This window comes from Leopardus geoffroyi, chromosome A2 (assembly GCF_018350155.1).
Source record: "Leopardus geoffroyi isolate Oge1 chromosome A2, O.geoffroyi_Oge1_pat1.0, whole genome shotgun sequence".
NCBI lineage: Eukaryota > Metazoa > Chordata > Mammalia > Carnivora > Felidae > Leopardus > Leopardus geoffroyi.
This window is the reverse complement of record NC_059331.1, coordinates 3,871,456-3,891,020: the sequence shown is the minus strand read 5'-3', so window position 1 is coordinate 3,891,020 and position 19,565 is coordinate 3,871,456. Positions and strand designations below refer to the sequence as shown.

At 59.8% G+C, this 19,565-nt stretch overlaps 1 protein-coding gene and 1 long non-coding RNA gene across 52 annotated transcripts in view; both read left to right on the top strand.

The window, feature by feature from the left end:
* Positions 1-19,565, top strand: part of PTPRS (protein tyrosine phosphatase receptor type S) — a 96,385-nt gene that overhangs the window by 61,493 nt on the left and 15,327 nt on the right. For 10 of the 23 annotated variants that reach the window (XM_045491643.1, XM_045491649.1, XM_045491647.1 and 7 more), the window contains 8 exons: positions 2,692-2,961; positions 4,418-4,999; positions 5,926-6,059; positions 6,304-6,448; positions 14,436-14,741; positions 15,834-16,027; positions 16,187-16,213; positions 18,521-18,638. In XM_045491643.1, the coding sequence (XP_045347599.1) occupies positions 2,692-2,961; positions 4,418-4,999; positions 5,926-6,059; positions 6,304-6,448; positions 14,436-14,741; positions 15,834-16,027; positions 16,187-16,213; positions 18,521-18,638 (1,776 nt within the window). The remainder of the gene's footprint in view (positions 1-2,691; positions 2,962-4,417; positions 5,000-5,925; positions 6,060-6,303; positions 6,449-14,435; positions 14,742-15,833; positions 16,028-16,186; positions 16,214-18,520; positions 18,639-19,565) is intronic. The other 13 variants (XM_045491661.1, XM_045491660.1, XM_045491663.1 and 10 more) reach the window with 4 other exon arrangements.
* On the top strand, positions 7,481-13,703 carry LOC123605161. 29 transcript variants are annotated; one of them, XR_006715635.1, is made up of 7 exons: positions 10,180-10,444; positions 10,514-10,652; positions 10,722-11,540; positions 11,679-12,230; positions 12,294-12,501; positions 12,635-12,703; positions 12,904-13,703. It is a non-coding gene; the product is annotated as an uncharacterized LOC123605161 (long non-coding RNA). The 29 variants fall into 29 exon arrangements; XR_006715629.1 differs by having other exon boundaries at positions 12,294-12,565; XR_006715633.1 differs by having other exon boundaries at positions 12,294-12,703; positions 12,904-12,972; positions 13,037-13,703.

Sequence of the window (19,565 nt, the reverse complement as noted above, 5' to 3'; positions counted from 1 at the left end):
GATCAGGGCTGTGCGTTGAGCCCTGACCGGGGCCAGGGTGTCCCCGAGAGGTGGGGCTGGGTTGGTTTGCCCCGAAGGTTCTTTCTCTGCGAGGATCTCACCTCCGTGGCCACCTCGAACCCTCAGCCGGGGCTCCTGGGTGCTGGGCGGGCAGGCCAGACCCTGTGTTCTGCTGGGGGCGGGGGGGCACCTCCCTGGGAAAGCCACAGCCCTCCTCCCTTTCAGACCCCGATTTTCAGCCCCACACTCATTGCATGTGTTTTTGGTTTTGTTTTGTTCTTTTTTTTTTTTTTTTTTTCTTTTTTCCTTCTTGCTTTTGGGGGTTGTGTTTCCGAGGGGATTTTTGGTTGTTGTTCGGTTGGGGTTTATTTTTTTGTTGTTTGTTTTTTTTTTTTTTGAGGTTTTTTGAGTTTTGTTTTTTTTTTTTTCCCCTTTTTTCCGCTTTGTTCTTTCATTTGTTTCTCCTGGTTTTGCTTTGGACGTCGATGCCGTTTTCTGTCCTTGATTAATTAACTCCCCACACTCATCCCCCATCATGTTCTGTTTCCATGACAACGCAGCGTCGGGCATCCCGCTCGTGCCTCGCTGTGGATGCCGGCGGCTGGCCTGGACCACGTCCGCTGGCTGGCCAGACCCCGTTCTCCCCTGACTCCCCCCACCCCCCACCCCACCCTCCACCCAGCCCTGCCAGAAAGCCACCCCCCCATCTCAGCGCCCCGCCCCTCACCCCCAGTCCGTCTGCATGGCCCCTCTGTCTCCCCCCACCCGTACCCCCCACTCCCCCCCCCCCCAGCGATACCTTCTACGGCCTCCATCCTGTCTCCAACGTGACACTGGACTTTTCGTGGGGCTTCCTTTTCCGAAGGGCTGCCGCTGCTTTGCTCTGCCTCCCACCCCCACGGAGCTCCCGCCTCCTCTTTGCCTCCATCCGGATTCAGGGAGCAAGGGTTGGGACTTCCAGCTCGGAACCCAGGGCTGGAAGAGCGGGAACCGGTTTCCCCCGGAGCCCCCTCCTCTGTTAGGGCAAGTCAGGCCCCTGCCAGCCACCCCCTGCCGACGGCAGGTGACATCAGGCGGGGCAGGGTGCCAGACGTCACTTCGTGGCCCCGTGTGGCCTTGTCGAGCCTCCAGTCTGTCATCTCTCTAGTGCGAGACAAGACCCCTTGACCCACCCGAAGCTGGGGACCCACCCGCGTGGCTTGAGGTCCCGAGATTCTTAGCCAGGCACGGCCTCTTCCTGGCTCGAACGATCTGCTGGGTCAGCCCAAGTCCTTCGGGCTGCAGTTAGTTACGCGGCTCCTGGGGAGCAGCCACGCCTTTCTGGAAGTTCAGGCGTCCCGCTAGCATCGGCGCCCCGCCCCCGCCCCCACCCCGAAACCCGTCCAACTTCCGAAAATGGAGCCCCCGAAATGCTTCCTGCCGCCTTCACGGTCCGCGAGGTTGGGACAGAAGGCTGCACCCGCTTCCCCGCTGAGAAACGCACAGAACATGTCCCTGTTTTCTCAACGTTCAAGCTCATTCCCTCGTTTTATTATTATTATTATTATTATTATTATTATTAATACCCTATTCTGCCAGGGCTGTGATGTGACAATGTGACATGTCACATTGGGTCACATCCGCTAGAATTAATATGCACATTGCAGTGGGCCCCCTCCTCCCTCCTCCTCTGTCTCTGCCCCCCTCTCTCTGGGTCTCTCTTCCTGTCCTGTCTCTCCCGTGGCTCCTGTCTCTCGTCTCTGGCACCCACGAATGTGCACCAAAGGCCCCTGAAACCAGGCTTCTTCCTTGCATCACCTCTCTGTCCCTCCTTCTGCCTCTCTCTTTCTCTCCCTCTCTCTCTCTCTCTCTCTCTCTCTCTCTCTCTCTGTCCTTCTCTCAACCAACCTATTTTGCATGCTGTTTGTGATTCTGAGAGCTGCATCTATCAATGGAAACTTGTCAGATCCGACAGAAGCTTTTAGAAGGGTTTCTATACCCCAAAACCACAAAAATTTCATTAGAGTTTCTCATCTTTTCCTTGAGGGCCCCCCCCCCCCCGGGAAGTGGGCAGGGCCCCCGAGTCACCGGAGGGGACGAGGGTGGGGGGCCGAGGTCCCGGCCCCCTCTGCCTTCCAGCACCGCTGGTTTCCGTGACCTCCCTGCTCCCCGACGTCCTCAGAGCCCCCGCCACCTGCAGCCAGAATCTTCCGAAGCTCCCCGCTTGGGAGAGCGGGTGGAGGGGCTGCTCCCCGAAGCCACGTCTGTCAGCAAAGATGAGAAACAGCTGATAAATTTTTGTGTTCGTAACTGTGCTGTGACCAGCCACTCTGGTCTCTGAAACCCTGTTGCTATGGAATAATGCTTTGTGTCTCTTTTATTATATATCGATATATCTCTCTATATATTGTTTGTGGAGTACCTTCCTTTGAAGTTTTTGGTTTCTTTGTGTTGGAATTTGCTTTTTTAATTTGGTTTTTTTCTTTTCTTTTCATTTGGAAGAAAAAAAAAAAACAACTTCAGCTGGGGGGAAGGGAACAGCCTTGTTTATATTTAAATTGTTTTCCGCTTTTTTTTTCCTTTTTTTCTTTCTTTCTTTCCTTCCTTCTTCCTTTCTTTCTTCCTGCTTTTCTCTCTTTTCCCCTCTGCATCCCGTCTCCCCACCCCCCACCCTGTGCATCTCGCTCCCACCCGCCCGCCGCCCACCCCCAGTCCGCCGCGTGGCCCCGCGATTCTCCATTTTGCCCATGAGCCACGAGATCATGCCAGGCGGCAACGTGAACATCACCTGCGTGGCCGTGGGCTCGCCCATGCCGTACGTCAAGTGGATGCAGGGGGCCGAGGACCTGACGCCCGAAGACGACATGCCCGTGGGGCGGAATGTGCTAGAACTCACAGACGTCAAGGACTCGGCCAACTACACGTGCGTGGCCATGTCCAGCCTGGGCGTCATCGAGGCTGTGGCCCAGATCACAGTGAAATGTAAGTGTGGCCCATGGGGCACAGGGAGGCCGAGGTCATCCCTGGGCCCCGGGCACAGGTCAGGGGTCCAGGTAGAGAGCCTTTGAGTTACCATTCCGGCTTTGGTCATTCGCGGCTGGGAAGGGGACGCTTGTTTTGTGAATAGACGTCTATCGGTTTTCCATTATCCTGGGCCCGGCCCCGCGGACTGAGGCGCGGTCTTGTGCCGAGCAGAGAGCCCGACGTGTGACACGCCCAGGTAGTCAGACAGCCACGATACAAGCTGATCGAGACTGTGATGGGGGCCGTGTGGCCCTGTTCAGAGCCCCCAGAGTCGAGGGTCTCACCCCTCCCCCACCCCCCAGAAAAGTTAGGTCAGAGAAAGATTAAAAGTTGAACAGGAATGAGCCAAAGAAGATGAAGAGTGTTTCTAAGAAAAGCAAACAGCCTGTGCAGACTCAGAGAGCTGGAGCTGGGACAGGGGACCGCGGGGGTCTCCTGATGGCTCAAGTTTGTGATGAGATTCAGAGGAAGGTGCCCCCAAATCGTTTTCTAGCTCTAGAACCGGGGCCAGCAAACTACAGCCTGCGGGCTGAATCTGGCCCTCCCCTTGTTTTTTTATAAATAAAGTTTTATTGGCACATAACCCACACCCAGTCATCCATGCCTTGTCTGTGGCAGCTCTCCCGCTCCAGCAGCAGAGCTGAGTGTCTCAACCCAGCCTGCAAAACTCAAATAGTTACTGTGTGGCCCTTTGGAGGCTGAGTTTGCCAAGCCCTGTCCTAGGGCCATGGAAAACATGAGCATCAGCTAGTTTGTTGGTCATCTTGCTGAGGGAGTGAGCCTCTCCTGGGGCCGGTGTGGTGTAAGAACTTGGGACGAGTGGGAGAGAAAGTCACGATCATCTAGGTGCTAGGAGCGTAGAATCGTGAACAAAACTCCGGCCTCTGCTAAGCACTGGGCGAGGGTGCCTGTGGCCTGGGTGGTGCGGGAAGCTTTAAGGAACGAGAAACAGCTGGCCGTGTGGCCCCTCTGGGGTTGGAGCATTTCAGGTACAGGGAACAGCGAGTGTGCTGTGGGAACAGACAGCGTGGCTGAGCAGAGTAAACCACGGAGACAGGGCACCAGCAATTTCAAAACTCAATGTTTTTCTTCAAGAGTAAATTTTTTTTTTTTTTTTAAGTCAGCATTTTCAGCTTTACGGGCCACGTGGTCTCTGCTGCAGCCCCCCCAGCCCTGCCCCTGTCGCACGAAAGGAGCCATCTTGTGATACGTAGGCGCGGCTGTATTCTAATAAAACTTTATTTATAAAAGCCGCTGCTGGTCCTTGGGCCATAGTTTGCGGAACCGTCCTACAGGTGGTGGGAACGGGGGTCACCGGGCCCGGGGGTCGTTGGCGAGGAAGTCAAGGCGCAGCGAGGGCCTTCGGGCTCCGCAGCCAGGGTGCCTGACGTGTGACCGTGCCTGCCACCCACAGCTCTCCCCAAAGCCCCGGGGACGCCTGTGGTGACTGAGAACACAGCCACCAGCATCACCATCACGTGGGACTCCGGCAATCCAGACCCCGTGTCCTACTATGTCATCGAATATAAATCCAAGAGCCAAGACGGGCCGTACCAGATCAAGGAGGACATCACCACGACGCGTTACAGCATCGGGGGCCTGAGCCCCAACTCGGAGTACGAGATCTGGGTGTCGGCCGTCAACTCCATCGGCCAGGGGCCCCCCAGTGAGTCGGTGGTCACCCGCACGGGCGAACAGGCCCCGGCCAGCGCCCCGCGGAACGTGCAGGCCCGCATGCTGAGCGCCACCACCATGATCATCCAGTGGGAGGAGCCCGTGGAGCCCAACGGCCTGATCCGGGGATACCGGATCTATTACACCATGGAGCCTGAGCACCCCGTGGGCAACTGGCAGAAACACAACGTGGATGACAGTCTGCTGACCACCGTGGGCAGCCTGCTGGAGGACGAGACCTACACTGTGCGTGTGCTGGCCTTCACCTCCGTGGGCGACGGGCCCCTCTCGGACCCCATCCAGGTCAAGACGCAGCAGGGAGGTGAGGGGCCTGGGGGAGGCGTGGCCTCCGCGGGGGTGGGGGTGGGGCGGGGACAGCGGGATGAGGGGCCGGGGTCCTGTGTCCCCGCAGCACGCAGCTGGCTGATGTTGCCCGGAGGCCCGCAGCTGGTGTATTCACCGCGCGGGGTGCTTTCGGATATTTTGGCGCTGGCGTCTCAAAGCAGGACGTCGTCCCAGAAAGCCCCCGTTTCTTCTCTCCTCTCGGGAAATTGGATTTGGCGAGGCCCCGGGGCTGTGATCGGACATCCAGACGGGTCCCGGCGGCCGTGTCTGAGTTGGAGAACTGCCGTTCTCCGTTCTCCTCGGAGAGATTGAAACTGTAAAGGGGAAACGCATGAGCTCGAAGGCAGCGGCTGGCGGGCACCGGGCAGGGTGGGGGTGGGGCATCCAGGTGTCTGGGGCCCCAGCTGTCCGCGGGTTTCTGGTCCTTTCCTTACGGGCTCAGGTTTCAGGACCTCAAGTCCAGAAAGACCCAGCAGCTGTCCAAGTGCAGAGACGGGAGCATTGGAACTGCCCTTACAGAGCGGACACAGGACGAGGGGCCGTGTTTCCAAACGTCCCCACGATTTCTCTGCCATTTAGTGTAGGGGAAGCAAAGAGAGCACCGGCGTGATTTGAAAAGGAGGGTTTTTTTTGGTTTTGTTTTTGTGTTTGAGGTTTTTTTCCCCACTGGAAGCAGAGAGGGTGGGGAAATTGAAATTGTCAGGGAACTCCTGGGAAAATAAGAGAAGTAACAGTGGAGAACATTCCAGAAGCATCCAGAACACGATCGAGAGCAGCCTTTCCTTCGGGGCTTTTTGGGAGCCTGGGGACACCTGGCGGGTTGGGCACCCTATGGAGTGGACCCTTCCCCAGTCACACCTCCCCCCCCCCCGTTTCCCCTCCTCCCCTCTCCCCTCCCTGCAGTGCCCGGCCAGCCCATGAACTTCAGGGCGGAGGCCAAGTCGGAGACGAGCATCGGGCTGTCATGGAGCCCCCCACGGCAGGAGAGCATCATCAAATACGAGCTCCTGTTCCGGGAAGGCGACCACGGCAGAGAGGTACTGGGCACCGGCGGGAGGGGGCCGGGCGGGGCGCCCTCGGGTCTCGCTGACTCGATGTGTCTCTTCCTCCGCTCTCGCCCCGCCCCCCGCCTCCCTGGAGGCCGCTGCGTCCCTCTTCCTCCTCCTTCCCTCTGCCCTACTGATTCATCGACGTCTCTGTTCCTCGGTCTCTGCTCGCCTTGTGTCTCTTTCACAATCTCCGTGTCTCTGTCTCTTTGTCTCCACCCGCCACCGCCCCCAGGTGGGGAGGACCTTCGACCCGGCCACAGCGTTCGTGGTGGATGACCTCAAGCCCAACACGGAGTACGCCTTCCGCCTGGCAGCGCGGTCTCCGCAGGGTCTGGGCGCCTTCACCTCCGTGGTGCGACAGCGCACACTCCAGTCCAGTAGGTGTCTCGCGGACCCCGCCCTTCTCTGCGGGGCCCCGCCCCCCCACCCGCACACGCTGACCTTGGCCGGGACGCCGCAGCGGGTGGTGGGGGGCGCCTGGCCTCGCGCGTGCGCCCCCACGCGGCGCCGGCGGTTGCCGCAGGCCCCGCTGTGTCCGTCGCCCTGGGGGACGAGGTTCCCCCCTAGGTCGGGGGCCGCTGCCCACTGCACCTCTCTCTCCTCCTCCCGCCCTGCGCCTGGGGCCCCCCGGCACGGCCGCACTGTGCTCTGGAGGGCCGTGTGAGGCTGTCCCCGCCCACACCCCCGTCGTTCCCGGAGAGCCCGGCGCACAGAGACCAGACGCCTCCCCAGATGGCCCTGCCCCCCACACCAGGCCCCCCATGGCCAGGGGCAGGAGCAGGAGGGCAGGGGGTGCGGGCTCCAGGAGCTCTTGAGTCCCTGGAGCTCTTTGCCGTGGTCGCCTTTTGGCCAGAGCTCTGCAGCCGGCAGCTGGCTCTGGGCCCCGCTGGGGTCCCTGCCTCCGCCCTCCTGGCCTGCTCGGAGCTCAGGGCCTGGACAGGCCCCAGATCCCGCTGTCCGTCTGCCTCCCCTTCTCCCTCTGCCCCTCCTCCGCGCTCACCCTCGCCCGCCGTGGCCTCCGCCGCCGTGGCCCTCCCCCCCTCCCCTCCCCCGTCTCAGTCAGTCGCAGAGCACCACCCCAGGCCTTGTTCCGGAAGCAGCCTCGGTGTCCAGACCTTCCAGTCCCCTCCCCCGGGTGTGTGCACACAGGGGGTCACGGGTCAGTCGCGGGTGACAGCAGCTTGGGCCTGGGGGTCCGAGCCGCTGCGGACCAGGGGCCTCGGAGACGCGGCACCCCTGCCCCCCTCCCCCACCCGGCCCCCTTCCCTCCTCCCCCCTCCCGCGTGCCGAGCCGAGAGCTCCACAGCTCACAGGCGTCTGGGCGTGTTTGTGCGTGAGGCGATCAGTGAGGGTGTCCTGTGGCTTGGGCGGCCACGTGAGAGACCGGCACAGGTGCCACGAAGGTGAGTACGCGCTGGTCTCAAGCAGGTTCACAAAAACGGCCCACCCTGCGTGCCCCCCGGCCTGTGCCCCGCATACCCCAGCAGCTCTGGGCTGCACAGGGTCCACGGTCCCCCCCCCCCCCAAATTTTCCACCCCGCGGCCGAGAGCCACGCCTGCCCCGGAAATGGGGGCCCGGGAGCCACCTCCCACCGGAGCCTGTCTGTGAGTCCGTCACCCCCGCCCCCCCCCCCCCCAAGACGTCACGCAGGTTGGGCCGGATTGTGAAGGAGGCGGCCTCCGTGGTCGTCAGGAAAGCGGCTTTGGCCCAGCCACGCGAAACTCTGGGGCGGCCCAGGACAGGGAGCGGGGGAGAAGGGGCTCCCCACTTCTCCCCCCGAGGCGGGTGGGGCCCGAGAGAGCTGACAGCGAGACTCAGGGCCAGGCATGTCCCCCCCGGGGACTGCGGGCTTCTTAGGCTGAACTCAAGGGTAGGTGGAGGCCAGACCGCTCAGCCGTGGGTCTCCCCACACCGTCTCACCTTCCCGCCTCGTCGGCGCCAGTCCGGAACCACAGCGTGCCCACACTGGGGGCCTGCTTGCGTCCGGAGACCCACCCAGAGCTCGGTCTGGCCTTGTAGCTCGGCACTCCGCCACTCCCTCCCTCGTAAGAAAGTCTTATAAGTTAGCAGTTGAAGAGCGGAAGGTAGGTAACCAGACTGGGAGTTTTTTCTGGAAGGCGTCTTTCTTTCTTTTATTATGGTTTTTCTCATCATCATCACCATCACCGTTGTTTCTTATTTTGTTATGGTTTTGGTTTTATTTTTCCTCCCCCCCCTTTCTCAGCGAATCCATTCGTTCCGGCACATCCCTTGGTTGGTTTTTCCACTCCTGCCTGATTCCCCCAGGCACTTTTGGTTGGGGTGGCTGGTCAAGAAATGGGGGAGAGGGCCCCAAGTATCTGATATCAGAGGAAGGAACCCCGGTATTTCACTTTAGGTGGGCCCGGAGGGTCATTTTAGTTGACCCTGGAGTGGCGTCTGAGACGTCTCGTAGCCTGATGTCTTTGAGGACGTCTCTCATCACTGGGTAGCCCCACCACGGGGTGTGCACGTCCCGAGTGCCCTGTAAACACGTGCTCAGTGAACAAATAGGGTTGCCATGATGGTAGGGTTCTATATGCCTCGCCATGAAGCAAAGCCAGTGACCTCTCTGGGCCTCCCTCTAGGCAAGGAGAATTCTGGAGTCATGGGCAGTTGAGGTAGGGTGGCTCCAGCCGTCCTCAACTGGCCTGAGTGGATAAGGACACAGGCTGAGGTCCGAATCCCCGTCCTCAAGTCAAGACAGCCCCTGGGCAACAGCCGAGCCCCGGTTCAAATACCGGCTCTCGCCACATGCCTTGGGAAGGCAGCCTGCTGGTTTGGGGCCTCAGTTTCCTCATCTGTAAATGGGAGGTGATCTGTGAAAGGCACCCCGGGTAGGCGGGGTCTGGCAGCCAGGAGATAAAAAAGTGATTATAGAAAAGCAGGCCGATGGGCTTTGACACCGTTTCCCCACCTGGAGCATGGCCTGAGGCTGGAGGGGTGATCGCTCCAGCCACTTAGCGTCTTGAGAATTGAATGGCTAATCAGGGGGGCACGTTTTGAGCATAAAGGGCTTAGGGTGCGCGGTGTCCAGAAGACGCAAGGACCGTGAGGTCTAACGTCAGTAACAGCCTTAAGCCCAGTCTCGTAGCAGATACGCCACAGGTGGGGACTTAGTGTTATTCCAGAAAGCCTGTAACGTACACAGTAGGTGCTTAATATGTGGGAACTATCACTGTTACTTAGCAAAGCCCCTTAGCACACTGCCTGGCACACAATAGGTGCTTCATAAATGCTCTCTTAAACCTGAACACAGATCGGCGTGGTGCGAGGCCCCTAATTGGCACTCACCAGATGGAAGCTGCTTGTCACTTGCAACAAGCTTACCCTGGCGTCCCCTGCACAGTAGGAACCCCAGACACAGGGCCTATGATCGTTGTTCCCTGAAGCCCCTGGCAGAATGCCTAGCATACAGTAAGTGCTCGATAAGTGGCATTTTCTTCAAAGAGGCTGGCCTTGCTCTGGGCGCATATGCTCGGATAGGAACCGTTGTCAGTCTGACAGGACCTAGCATGGGGTTCGGGGTCCGCAGGTTCTGCTCAAACGTGAAGTTGTTACCTGCAGAACCTTTGACACTGTGTGCACACAGGAGGTGCTCGAGAAGGAAAAACTGCTCCGATTTATGTATAAGGCCCTTAGCACAGCACTTGGCACACAGTAGGTGCTTAAGAAGTGAGAACTATTCATGTTCTACAAGGCCCGGAATACAGTGCCTTATACATCGTAGGTGTTTAGTGGCTAGGAACTCTTGCTGTGCTTTTCAGTAAAGCCTCCAGCCCAGTGCTTGGCTTTGGCACATAGTAGGTACTCATCACGTGGGGACTAGTACTGTTACCCGATGAAGCCCCCAGCCCGGTGCCTGGCATATAGTAGGTGCTTAGTATGTGGGGGCTAGTACTGTTATTTGATAAAGTCCCCAACCTAGTGCCTGGCACGTAGTAGGTGCTCATTATGTGGGGACTAATACTGTTATCCGATAAAGTCCCCAGCCCAGTGCCTGGCACATAGTAGGTGCTCATTATGTGGGGACTAGTACTGTTATCTGATAAAGCCCTGAGCCCGGTGCCTGGCACGTAGTAGGTGCTTAGTATATGGGGACTAGTACTGTTAATCTGATGAAGCCCGGTGCCTGGCATGTAGTAGGTGCTTAGTATGTGGGGACTAGTACTGTTTTCTGATAAAGTCCCCAGCCCAGTGCCTGGCACGTAGTAGGTACTCATTATGTGGGGACTAGTACTGTTAATCTGATGAAGCCCCCAGCCTGGTGCCTGGCACGTAGTAGGTGTTTAGTATGTGGGGACTAGTACTGTTTTCTGATAAAGTCCCCAGCCCGGTGCCTGGCACGTAGTAGGTGCTCATTATGTGGGGACTAGTACTGTCATCTGATAAAGTCCTGAGCCCGGTGCCTGGCGCATAGTAGGTACTCATTATGTGGGGACTAGTACTGTTAATCTGATGAAGCCCCCAGCCTGGTGCCTGGCACGTAGTAGGTGTTTAGTATGTGGGGACTAGTACTGTTTTCTGATAAAGTCCCCAGCCCGGTGCCTGGCACGTAGTAGGTGCTCATTATGTGGGGACTAGTACTGTCATCTGATAAAGTCCTGAGCCCGGTGCCTGGCGCATAGTAGGTACTCATTATGTGGGGACTAGTACTGTTAATCTGATGAAGCCCCAGCCCGGTGCCTGGCACGTAGTAGGTGCTTAGTATGTGGGGACTAGTACTGTTAGCTGATGGAGCCCCCAGCCCGGTGCCTGGCACATAATAGGTACTCATTATGTGGGGACTAGTACTGTTTTCTGATAAAGTCCCCAGCCCGGTGCCTGGCACATAGTAGGTGCTCATTATGTGGGGACTAGTACTGTCATCTGATAAAGTCCTGAGCCCGGTGCCTGGCGCATAGTAGGTACTCATTATGTGGGCACTAGTACTGTTATCTGATGAAGCCCCCAGCCCGGTGCCTGGCACGTAGTAGGTACTCATTATGTGGGGACTAGTACTGTTAATCTGATGAAGCCCCCAGCCCGGTACCTGGCACGTACTAGGTGCTTAGTATGTGGGGGCTAGTACTGTTAGCTGATGGAGCCCCCAGCCCGGTGCCTGGCACGTAATAGGTACTCATTATGTGGGGACTACTACTGTTTTCTGATAAAGTCCCCAGCCCGGTGCCTGGCACATAGTAGGTGCTCATTATGTGGGGACTAATATTGTTTTCTGATAAAGTCCCCAGCGCAGTGCCTGGCACGTAGTAGGTGCTCAGTATGTGGGGACTAGTACTGTTAATCTGATGAAGCCTGGTGCCTGGCACGTAGTAGGTGCTTAGTATGTGGGGACTAGTACTGTTTTCTGATAAAGTCCCCAGCCCGGTGCCTGGCACGTAGTAGGTGCAACGTGGGGACTAGTACTGTTACCTGATGAAGCCCCCAGCCCAGTGCCTGGCACGTAGTAGGTGTTTAGTATGTGGGGACTAGTACTGTTATCTGATCAAGCCCCCAGCCCGGTGCCTGGCACGTAGTACGTGCTTAGTATGTGGGGACTAGCACTGTTACCTGATAAAGTCCCCAGCCTGGTGCCTGGCACATAGTAGGTGCTCATTATGTGGGGACTAGTACTGTCATCTGATAAAGTCCTGAGCCCGGTGCCTGGCGCATAGTAGGTACTCATTATGTGGGCACTAGTACTGTTATCTGATCAAGCCCCCAGCCTGGTGCCTGGCACGTAGTAGGTGCCTAGTATGTGGGGACTAGTACTGTTATCCGATAAAGCCCCCAGCCCAGTGGCTGGCACATAGTAGGTGCTCATTATGTGGGGACTAATACTCTTATCTGATGAAGCCCCCAGTCCAGTGCCTGGCACGTAGTAGGTGCTCAGTATGTGGGGACTAGTACTGTTACCTGATGACGCCCCCAGCCTGGTGCCTGGCACGTAGTAGGTGCTCAGTATGTGGGGACTAGTACTGTTACCTGATGACGCCCCCAGCCTGGTGCCTGGCACGTAGTAGGTGCTCAGTATGTGGGGACTAGTACTGTTACCTGATGAAGCCCCCAGTCCAGTGCCTGGCACGTAGTAGGTGTTTAGTATGTGGGGACTAGTACTGTTACCTGATGAAGCCCCCAGCCCGGTGCCTGGCACGTAGTAGGTGCTCAGTATGTGGGGACTAGTACTGTTAATCTGATGAAGCCCGGTGCCTGACACGTAGTAGGTGCTTAGTATGTGGGGACTAGTACTGTTATCTGATGAGGCCCCCAGCCCGGTGCCTGGCACGTAGTAGGTGCTCAGTATGTGGGGACTAGTACTGTTAATCTGATGAAGCCCCCAGCCCGGTGCCTGGCACATAGTAGGTGCTCATTATGTGGGGACTAGTACTGTTGTCTGATGAAGCCCCCAGCCTGGTGCCTGGCACATAGTAGGTACTCATTATGTGGGCACTAGTACTGTTATAAAGTCCCCAGCCCGGTGCCTGGCACGTAGTAGGTGCTTAGTATGTGGGGACTAGTACTATTTTCTGATAAAGTCCCCAGCCTGGTGCCTGGCACGTAGTAGGTGCTCAGTATGTGGGGACTAGTACTGTTCTCTGATGAAGCCCCCAGCCCGGTGCCTGGCACGTAGTAGGTGCTCATTATGTGGGGACTAGTACTGTTAATCTGATGAAGCCCGGTGCCTGACACGTAGTAGGTGCTTAGTATGTGGGGACTAGTACTGTTTTCTGATAAAGCCCCCAGCCCGGTGCTGGCACGTAGTAGGTACTCATTGTGTTGGGACTAGTACTGTTACCTGATGAAGTCCCCAGCCCGGTGCCTGGCACATAGTAGGTACTCAGTATGTGGGGAGTAGTACTGTTGTCTGATGAAGCCCCCAGCCTGGTGCCTGGCGCATAGTAGGTACTCATTATGTGGGCACTAGTACTGTTATAAAGTCTCCAGCCCGGTGCCTAGCACATAGTAGGTGCTCAGTATGTGGGGACTAGTACTGTTACCCGATGAAGCCCCCAGCCCGGTGCCTGGCACGTAGTAGGTGCTCAGTATGTGGGGACTAGTACTGTTACCCGATGAAGCCCCCAGCCCGGTGCGTAGCACGTAGTAGGTGCCACATAATGGTCTGTTTTTATGTTTAGAGGGTGGTTAGGATGCCCAGCCCATAGTAGGTGCCGAGTAAATAAGATCTGCTGTTGGTCTGTGAAGGACGTCGTGTGGTGCCAGATACACAGTAGGGGCTCCACGCAGAAGAGCTGTCATCCGTCACGACCTTGGCATGCAGTAGTTGCCTAATTTGGGCTGTGCTCCCTGTGAGGCCCTGAGCCTGGTGGCAGCACAAGAGGTGTCCAGTTAGCAGGCACTCGTGCTATTACTCCCTAGAGCCCTCGGCATGCTCACTGGCACACAGTAGGTGCTCGACACGTGGGCACTGTTTTGTCTTCAGTGAGGCCGAGAGGGCGGTCCTAGTGGAAGCCAGCCCTTGGGTGGCCTCCAGAGCCCCCGATTCAGACCAGTGTCCACCACGTAGGTGTTTTTGCCGTTAACCTACGACGCTCTTTAGAAACAAAACAGAACAAGCTTTTTTTTTTTAAGTTTACTTATTTTGAGAGCTAGAAGCAGGGGGCAGAGACACAGAGAATCCCGAGCGGCCTCCGCACGGTCAGCGCAGAGCCTGCCGCGAGGCTCAAACCCACGAACTGTGAGATTGTGACCTGAGCCCAAGTCGAGAATCGGATGCTTAAGCGACTGAGCTACCCAGGTGCCCCAGACCTATGAAGCCCTCCACACTGCCTAGCACACAGTAGGTGCCCAACAGAGGGGACTCGTCCTGCTTTTACACTGACAGTTCTAGTCCCCTGGCACGCAGTAGGTGTTCGCTAAGTACATCTACCGTTATCCTGTGACGCCCTTGGCCCGGTGCTTGGCGCATAGCAGGTGTTCAATAAATAGATACGCTTCTATGGCCATCCCGTGCCGCCCTGGCACCTGCCCCGCGTATGACGGGTGCTTCGCGACCGGGGCTTTTCTTGCGGGTCTGCGCACACCTAGCCACACACGCGCGCGCACACGCTCTCCCCGGGGACTGTGGCCGCCCCCTCCCCAGGGCCGCCTGCGTGCCGGGCGGGTGCAGTGCTGAGCGCAGCGTTCTTGGCCAGCCCTCCCGGCCCCCCTCCCTCCCCCCCACCCGTCCATCTCACCTTTGGTTGACACCCGCTTCTTTTGGGTTCGACTTCTCTTTGGTTTAGTTCTGTTTTGTTTGTTATCATCTTCTGTTTTATTTTCTCTTTCCCATCTTTTGTTTCCCCGTCCCCCTCCCCCCGCCCATCCCGCCTCCCCTCCCCGCCCCCACGTTCTCCCCCCTCCAATAGAACCGTCAGCCCCCCCTCAAGACGTTAAATGCGTCAGCACGCGCTCCACGGCCATTTTGGTAAGTTGGCGCCCACCGCCGCCGGAAACGCACAACGGGGCCCTGGTGAGCTATAGCGTCCGCTACCGACCGCTGGGCTCAGAGGATCCGCAACCCAAGGAGGTGAACGGCATTCCCCCGACCGCCACTCAGATCCTGCTGGAGGCGCTGGACAAGTGGACGGAGTATCGCATCACGACTGTCGCTCACACAGAGGTGGGACCAGGGCCCGAGAGCTCGCCCGTGGTCATCCGCACCGACGAGGACGGTGAGCACCCACCCCGGCCCACCCCCCTCCGCCTCGGCGCCTTCCGCCTCTGCAGAACCGGGGCTGGCTGGTGGTCAGAAGGTAGAAGCCACAGTGTTGAGGGGGAGACGGGAGACCGAGAGCCGTCCCAAGGAATCCCGGGCTCCTTGCTCCTGGGATCGTCCGTCCCAGGCCCTTCCGGGCAGTATTTTCTCCCCGAGCCCCGTGCCTGGGAAGTGGAGTGTGGCAGCCCTGCATCTTGGTCCGGTGCTGGAAAAGCCTGGAAGCGGTGCTTGCCCACAGCAAGCTCATGATGCTCCCTGAACCCGGAAACCTAGCTTTTAGGCTCCGGGGAAGAGCCGGGATCGGCAGTTCCCTCGGGCCGAGCCGTCCCCGCGGGCAAGTGGGTCGGCTGTGGCGTGCCGGTGATGCGGCCGGCTCCTGGGGCACGGACACCGATCTGTAGCCACGGCCGACCCCCGCGGTGCAAACGTTCCTGCCGTGGCCGACTTCTAGCTAGAAAGTTCGGAGCTGCGGGGTGGGGTGAGGCTCCGGTCTGGGGTCCCCCGGTAGAAGCCGGGGCGCGGGGAGACCTGAAGCAAACAGCCAGTCCAGTAAGACGGCAGCTCCTGGGCGTCGGGAGTCCGGCTTGCCTTCCCGGCCCTGGCCTGCCTGAAAGGTGGGGGCCGCAGCCCCCCCCACCCCCCCGTCAGGTGGGGAGGGCTTTCGTGTGGGGCTAGCTGCATACTGGTTCGCACGGGAACGGGCAGCCCCAGTTCCCATCTGTAAAATGGGAATAAGAGCCCCTGCCTCGAAGGGTGCTGTTAGGATGGACGAGGCAGTGTGGGTAAAGCCCGGGGAACGGAGCGTGCGGGGCCCGCTCGAGTCGCGTGGCCCTGGGCAGGGGGCTTAGGCTCGGGGGGGGGGGGGGGGGGGCCCTCGGCTGCCCACCTGTAAGTGGGGCACACGCCCTCCCCCGTTGGTGGTGAGCGCTCAGACCATCCCAGCTAACCGGCAGCCACTTGGCTCCCTGGCACGGGGCAGCGGTGCTGCCCGGGGCAGGGCCGGGCGCCCCAGTAACGGCCCTGCCCGCCCCTCCCCTGCCCCCGCCAGTGCCCAGCGCGCCGCCGCGGAAGGTGGAGGCGGAGGCGCTCAACGCCACGGCCATCCGCGTGCTGTGGCGCTCGCCCGCGCCCGGCCGGCAGCACGGCCAGATCCGCGGCTACCAGGTCCACTACGTACGCATGGAGGGCGCCGAGGCCCGCGGGCCGCCGCGCATCAAGGACGTCATGCTGGCCGATGCCCAGGTGGGCGGGGCGCCGGGGCGGGGCCGGGGCGGGCGGGGCGCCGGGTGGGCGGGGCGGCCCCCAGACCCTGCGTTCCCGCCTTCTCGCTGCTGCTTCTCTCTCTCTCTGGCCACCTGCTCACCTACTCCTCTCTCCCCTGCCGCCGCCTCCCACGCTCAGTGGGAGACAGATGACACAGCCGAATATGTAAGTAGCACCCCTGCTCGGCCATTGCAGTGTTCTCCCGCGGGCCGTGCAGTGACGTGACCCCGTCCCCACCTCCCCTCCCCTGCACTTCCCTGGTAAGAGGGTCTTCCCCCCCTGGGCCCCAGATGCCTACTGGTTGCCTCTTGGAGCTGGCAGCCTCGGTTTTGAAGTCAGGCAAATGGGCACAGGAACCCCGCAGGGGTCCCGGACGCAGGGCACAGGACGTGACCCACAGGTTATATATGTCAGCCCTCTTACCTGGATGGCCCCTAGGACCGGGCTCACACTGTTTCTTTCCCTGCCGGTCCCGCCCGCAGCGCTGCTCCCTGTGGCTCGAGCTGTTCCTGCAGCCCCGACCCACCCCTGCACCCCACAGCCTCCCCGGTTGGACCCAGGCCTGGCAGATCCAGACTGGGCCTCTCTCTCCAACCCAGCCTGACCCTTTTATCACCCTTCCCGGCCTTCTCTGACCTCGAAGTTTCTCTCTGTGGCCAAAGCGTCCACTTGATCGGGGCCCTTGAGTGGCCAGAGGGTCAGTGGGCCCAGGGCAGGAAAGGAGGCCTGCAGTATCCTTTCCACCCCTCCGGGCTTTCTCAGGAGGCCCTGGGCCGGTTGGCATTGCTACGCCTCCTCTCCTCCGTCTGTCTTTCTAGAAGCCCTGACACGGAGGCGCGGGCTCTCAGGAGAGCCCCAAGCCTGAGGTTCAGTTGATACCCGTCCCACCCCCCAGGGAAGGGAGGGGCGGGGAGTTCCCACCAGGGTTTTGGCCCAGCCCCTCCCACGCACCAAGACCCCGGGAGGGGCTGAACGTGCGGCTCAGGGGCAGGAGACCCTCTCTCCGTGCATCCCTGGCCCCCTCCTCGTGCCCCTGACCCGGGGCCGCCCCACAGCTCCCTGGCATGCTGGACCGTGTCTGTGGGTGTGCATGCGTGGGGACGTGGGCACGCGTGCAGCTGCGTGAGGGTGGACGCAGATACGTGTGCGGGTCGGAGGGCTCCGACGTTTGCCAGAGAAGCATTTACCGAGCGCCTACTGTATATAGATCCTGTGTAGCTAGGAGCTGCTGCAGGTGTGGAGGTGACCGAGACCGACCTGAGCCCGCCCCCCTGGGGGTCACAGTCCAGTGCAGGAGAGGGCCGCGAATACCCTTGACCCTTGAACATTGAACAACGCGGGTTTGGACTGTAGAGGCTCACTTTTATGCAGAATTTGGGTTTTTTGTTTTGTTTTGGGGTTACGTTTTTTGTTGTTTTTTTTTTTGTGGACACATTACAGTGCCATGAATGTATTTTCTTTCCCTCGGATCTCCTGTCTCTTCTTTAACTGCTTTACGGGGCACCTGAGTGGCTCAGGCAGTTAAGCATCCGACTTCAGCTCAGGTCACGATCTCACAGTTTGTGGGTTCGAGCCCCGCATCGGGCTCTGTGCTGTCAGTGCAGAGCCTGCTTGGGATTCTCTCTCTCTCTCTCTCTCTCTCTCTCTCCCTCTCTCTCTCTCTCTCTCCCCCTCTCTCCCTGGCCCTCCCCCGCTTGTACACACTCGCTCTCGCTCAAAATAGATAAACTTTAAAAGAAAAAAACATACAAGACACGTGAAATCGAGTATGTTACCTGTAAGCATTTTTCTAGTCAACAGGGGGCTAATCGTAGTCGAGTTTTGGGGGAGTCAGAAGTTGTGTGCAGATTTTTGGCTGCACGGGGCGGGGGGCGGGGGACGGGTCAGTGCCCCTCCCCCCCATGTTGTCCAAGGGTCAACGGTATGCGTCTAGTTACGAGTCTGGCTGGGGCGGGGTATCGGCGGTGATACAGAGGTTTACTCATCAGCTCTCGGGGGCGGGGCGGGGGGGGGGGACAGGCCTGATTTGTAGCTTGTCCCCACTTCTGTGACGTAAATACTGCCCCACCGTGTCACTTTCAGGCTCCCTGTGAGACGCGGGTGCCTCATCAACCTGTAGCCCCTCCGCCCCCGGGAGGTGGGAGGAGGGTGGGTGCTCGCAGGTGCCCTCTGGTGGCCGCTGCGGGGCCCGGGGGGGCCGGGACGGGGGTGGCGGGGGCGGCAAGGGTGGGAGCCCCGGGTGACCGTGCCTGTCCAGGTAGAAGACGACGGGTGTCAGGCTGCGTGTGCCCGTTTGAGCACGGACGTGTGACGTGTTGGGGGGTGTGCATGCGCTCGGATGCACGCCTCTGCCCGCGGACCGGGCCCCCCCGCCTGCCTTGCTTGACCCTGGCCTGGGGAGGGGGGGGGGGATGGGCAGGGCTGCTCTCCGCCCCGACTGTGTCGCCGACCCCTCCCCGTCCCTGCCCGCAGGAGATGGTCATCACAAACCTGCAGCCCGAGACCGCCTACTCCATCACGGTAGCCGCCTACACCATGAAAGGCGACGGTGCTCGCAGCAAACCCAAGGTGGTGGTGACCAAGGGAGCAGGTACGAGACCCCAGCACGGGCCCCCCGCCCCCAGACCATGCCGCGGAGTCCTTGAGCTCATGCGCCGGGCAGCGGGGACAGAGAGCCAAGGTGCGGGGCCTCCTCGGGAGGGCGTGCGGCCCGGCCACGTCCTCATCCCTGGCTTCCCTGCCCGCCTAGCTCCGGAAAGGTGGAAGCCGTTACCAGGCCTCTGTCCCGTCCGGGCTTCTCCGGGGCTGTTCCTTCTGCCTGGATACCCTTCTCCGGGCCAGCTCCTTTGCTCCCCGTATTTAGGTCTTTGATTCGCCCGCCCCTCCTCGGGAAGCCTTCCGCACCCCGCCCCCCGTGCCACAGCCTCGGTCCAGGGTTCCCTCCGGGCACCCCCAGCACCCCCGTCACAGCGGTGATGGCCCCGAGTGGGTTGTGGTTGAAAGTTGCCGCTGCCCGCGACGCCTCTTCTCCGTGCAGCCCTGCCTCAGTTTCCCCCTCCGGCCCCTCCAGGCCCCTACCACCTGTCCGGAGGGACTGTTTTTACCCCAGCCAAAGCTGAGGAGGGAGAGGCAGCCGTGTAAGGGGAGAGGGTTCTGGGCGGATGGCACGGCCTGGGCAAAGGTGTGGGGTGGGGAGCAAGTTGGTTATGTTTCAGGAGTGACGGGTCCTGAGGCCTCCCCCACGCGTCCCGCACCCACCCCTTCCCCAGCGACCCTCCCTCTGCCCACACAGCCTGGTGTTCCAGGCCCGCGGGACACGACCCCTCCCCACGCTCCTGCCAATCCTTGCCCATGCGGTTCCCTCCGTCTGCCTAGTCTCTGTATCCTTCTGTGTCCAGCACCCTCGTTACCCCTTCCAAGCAGCCTCCCCTGATGGTTTCCTCTTCTCTCAGGGACGTTGCATCACAAAACCCATTACACATGCCGTGGCTGCTCAGAGCGCAGGTCCCAAAAGGTC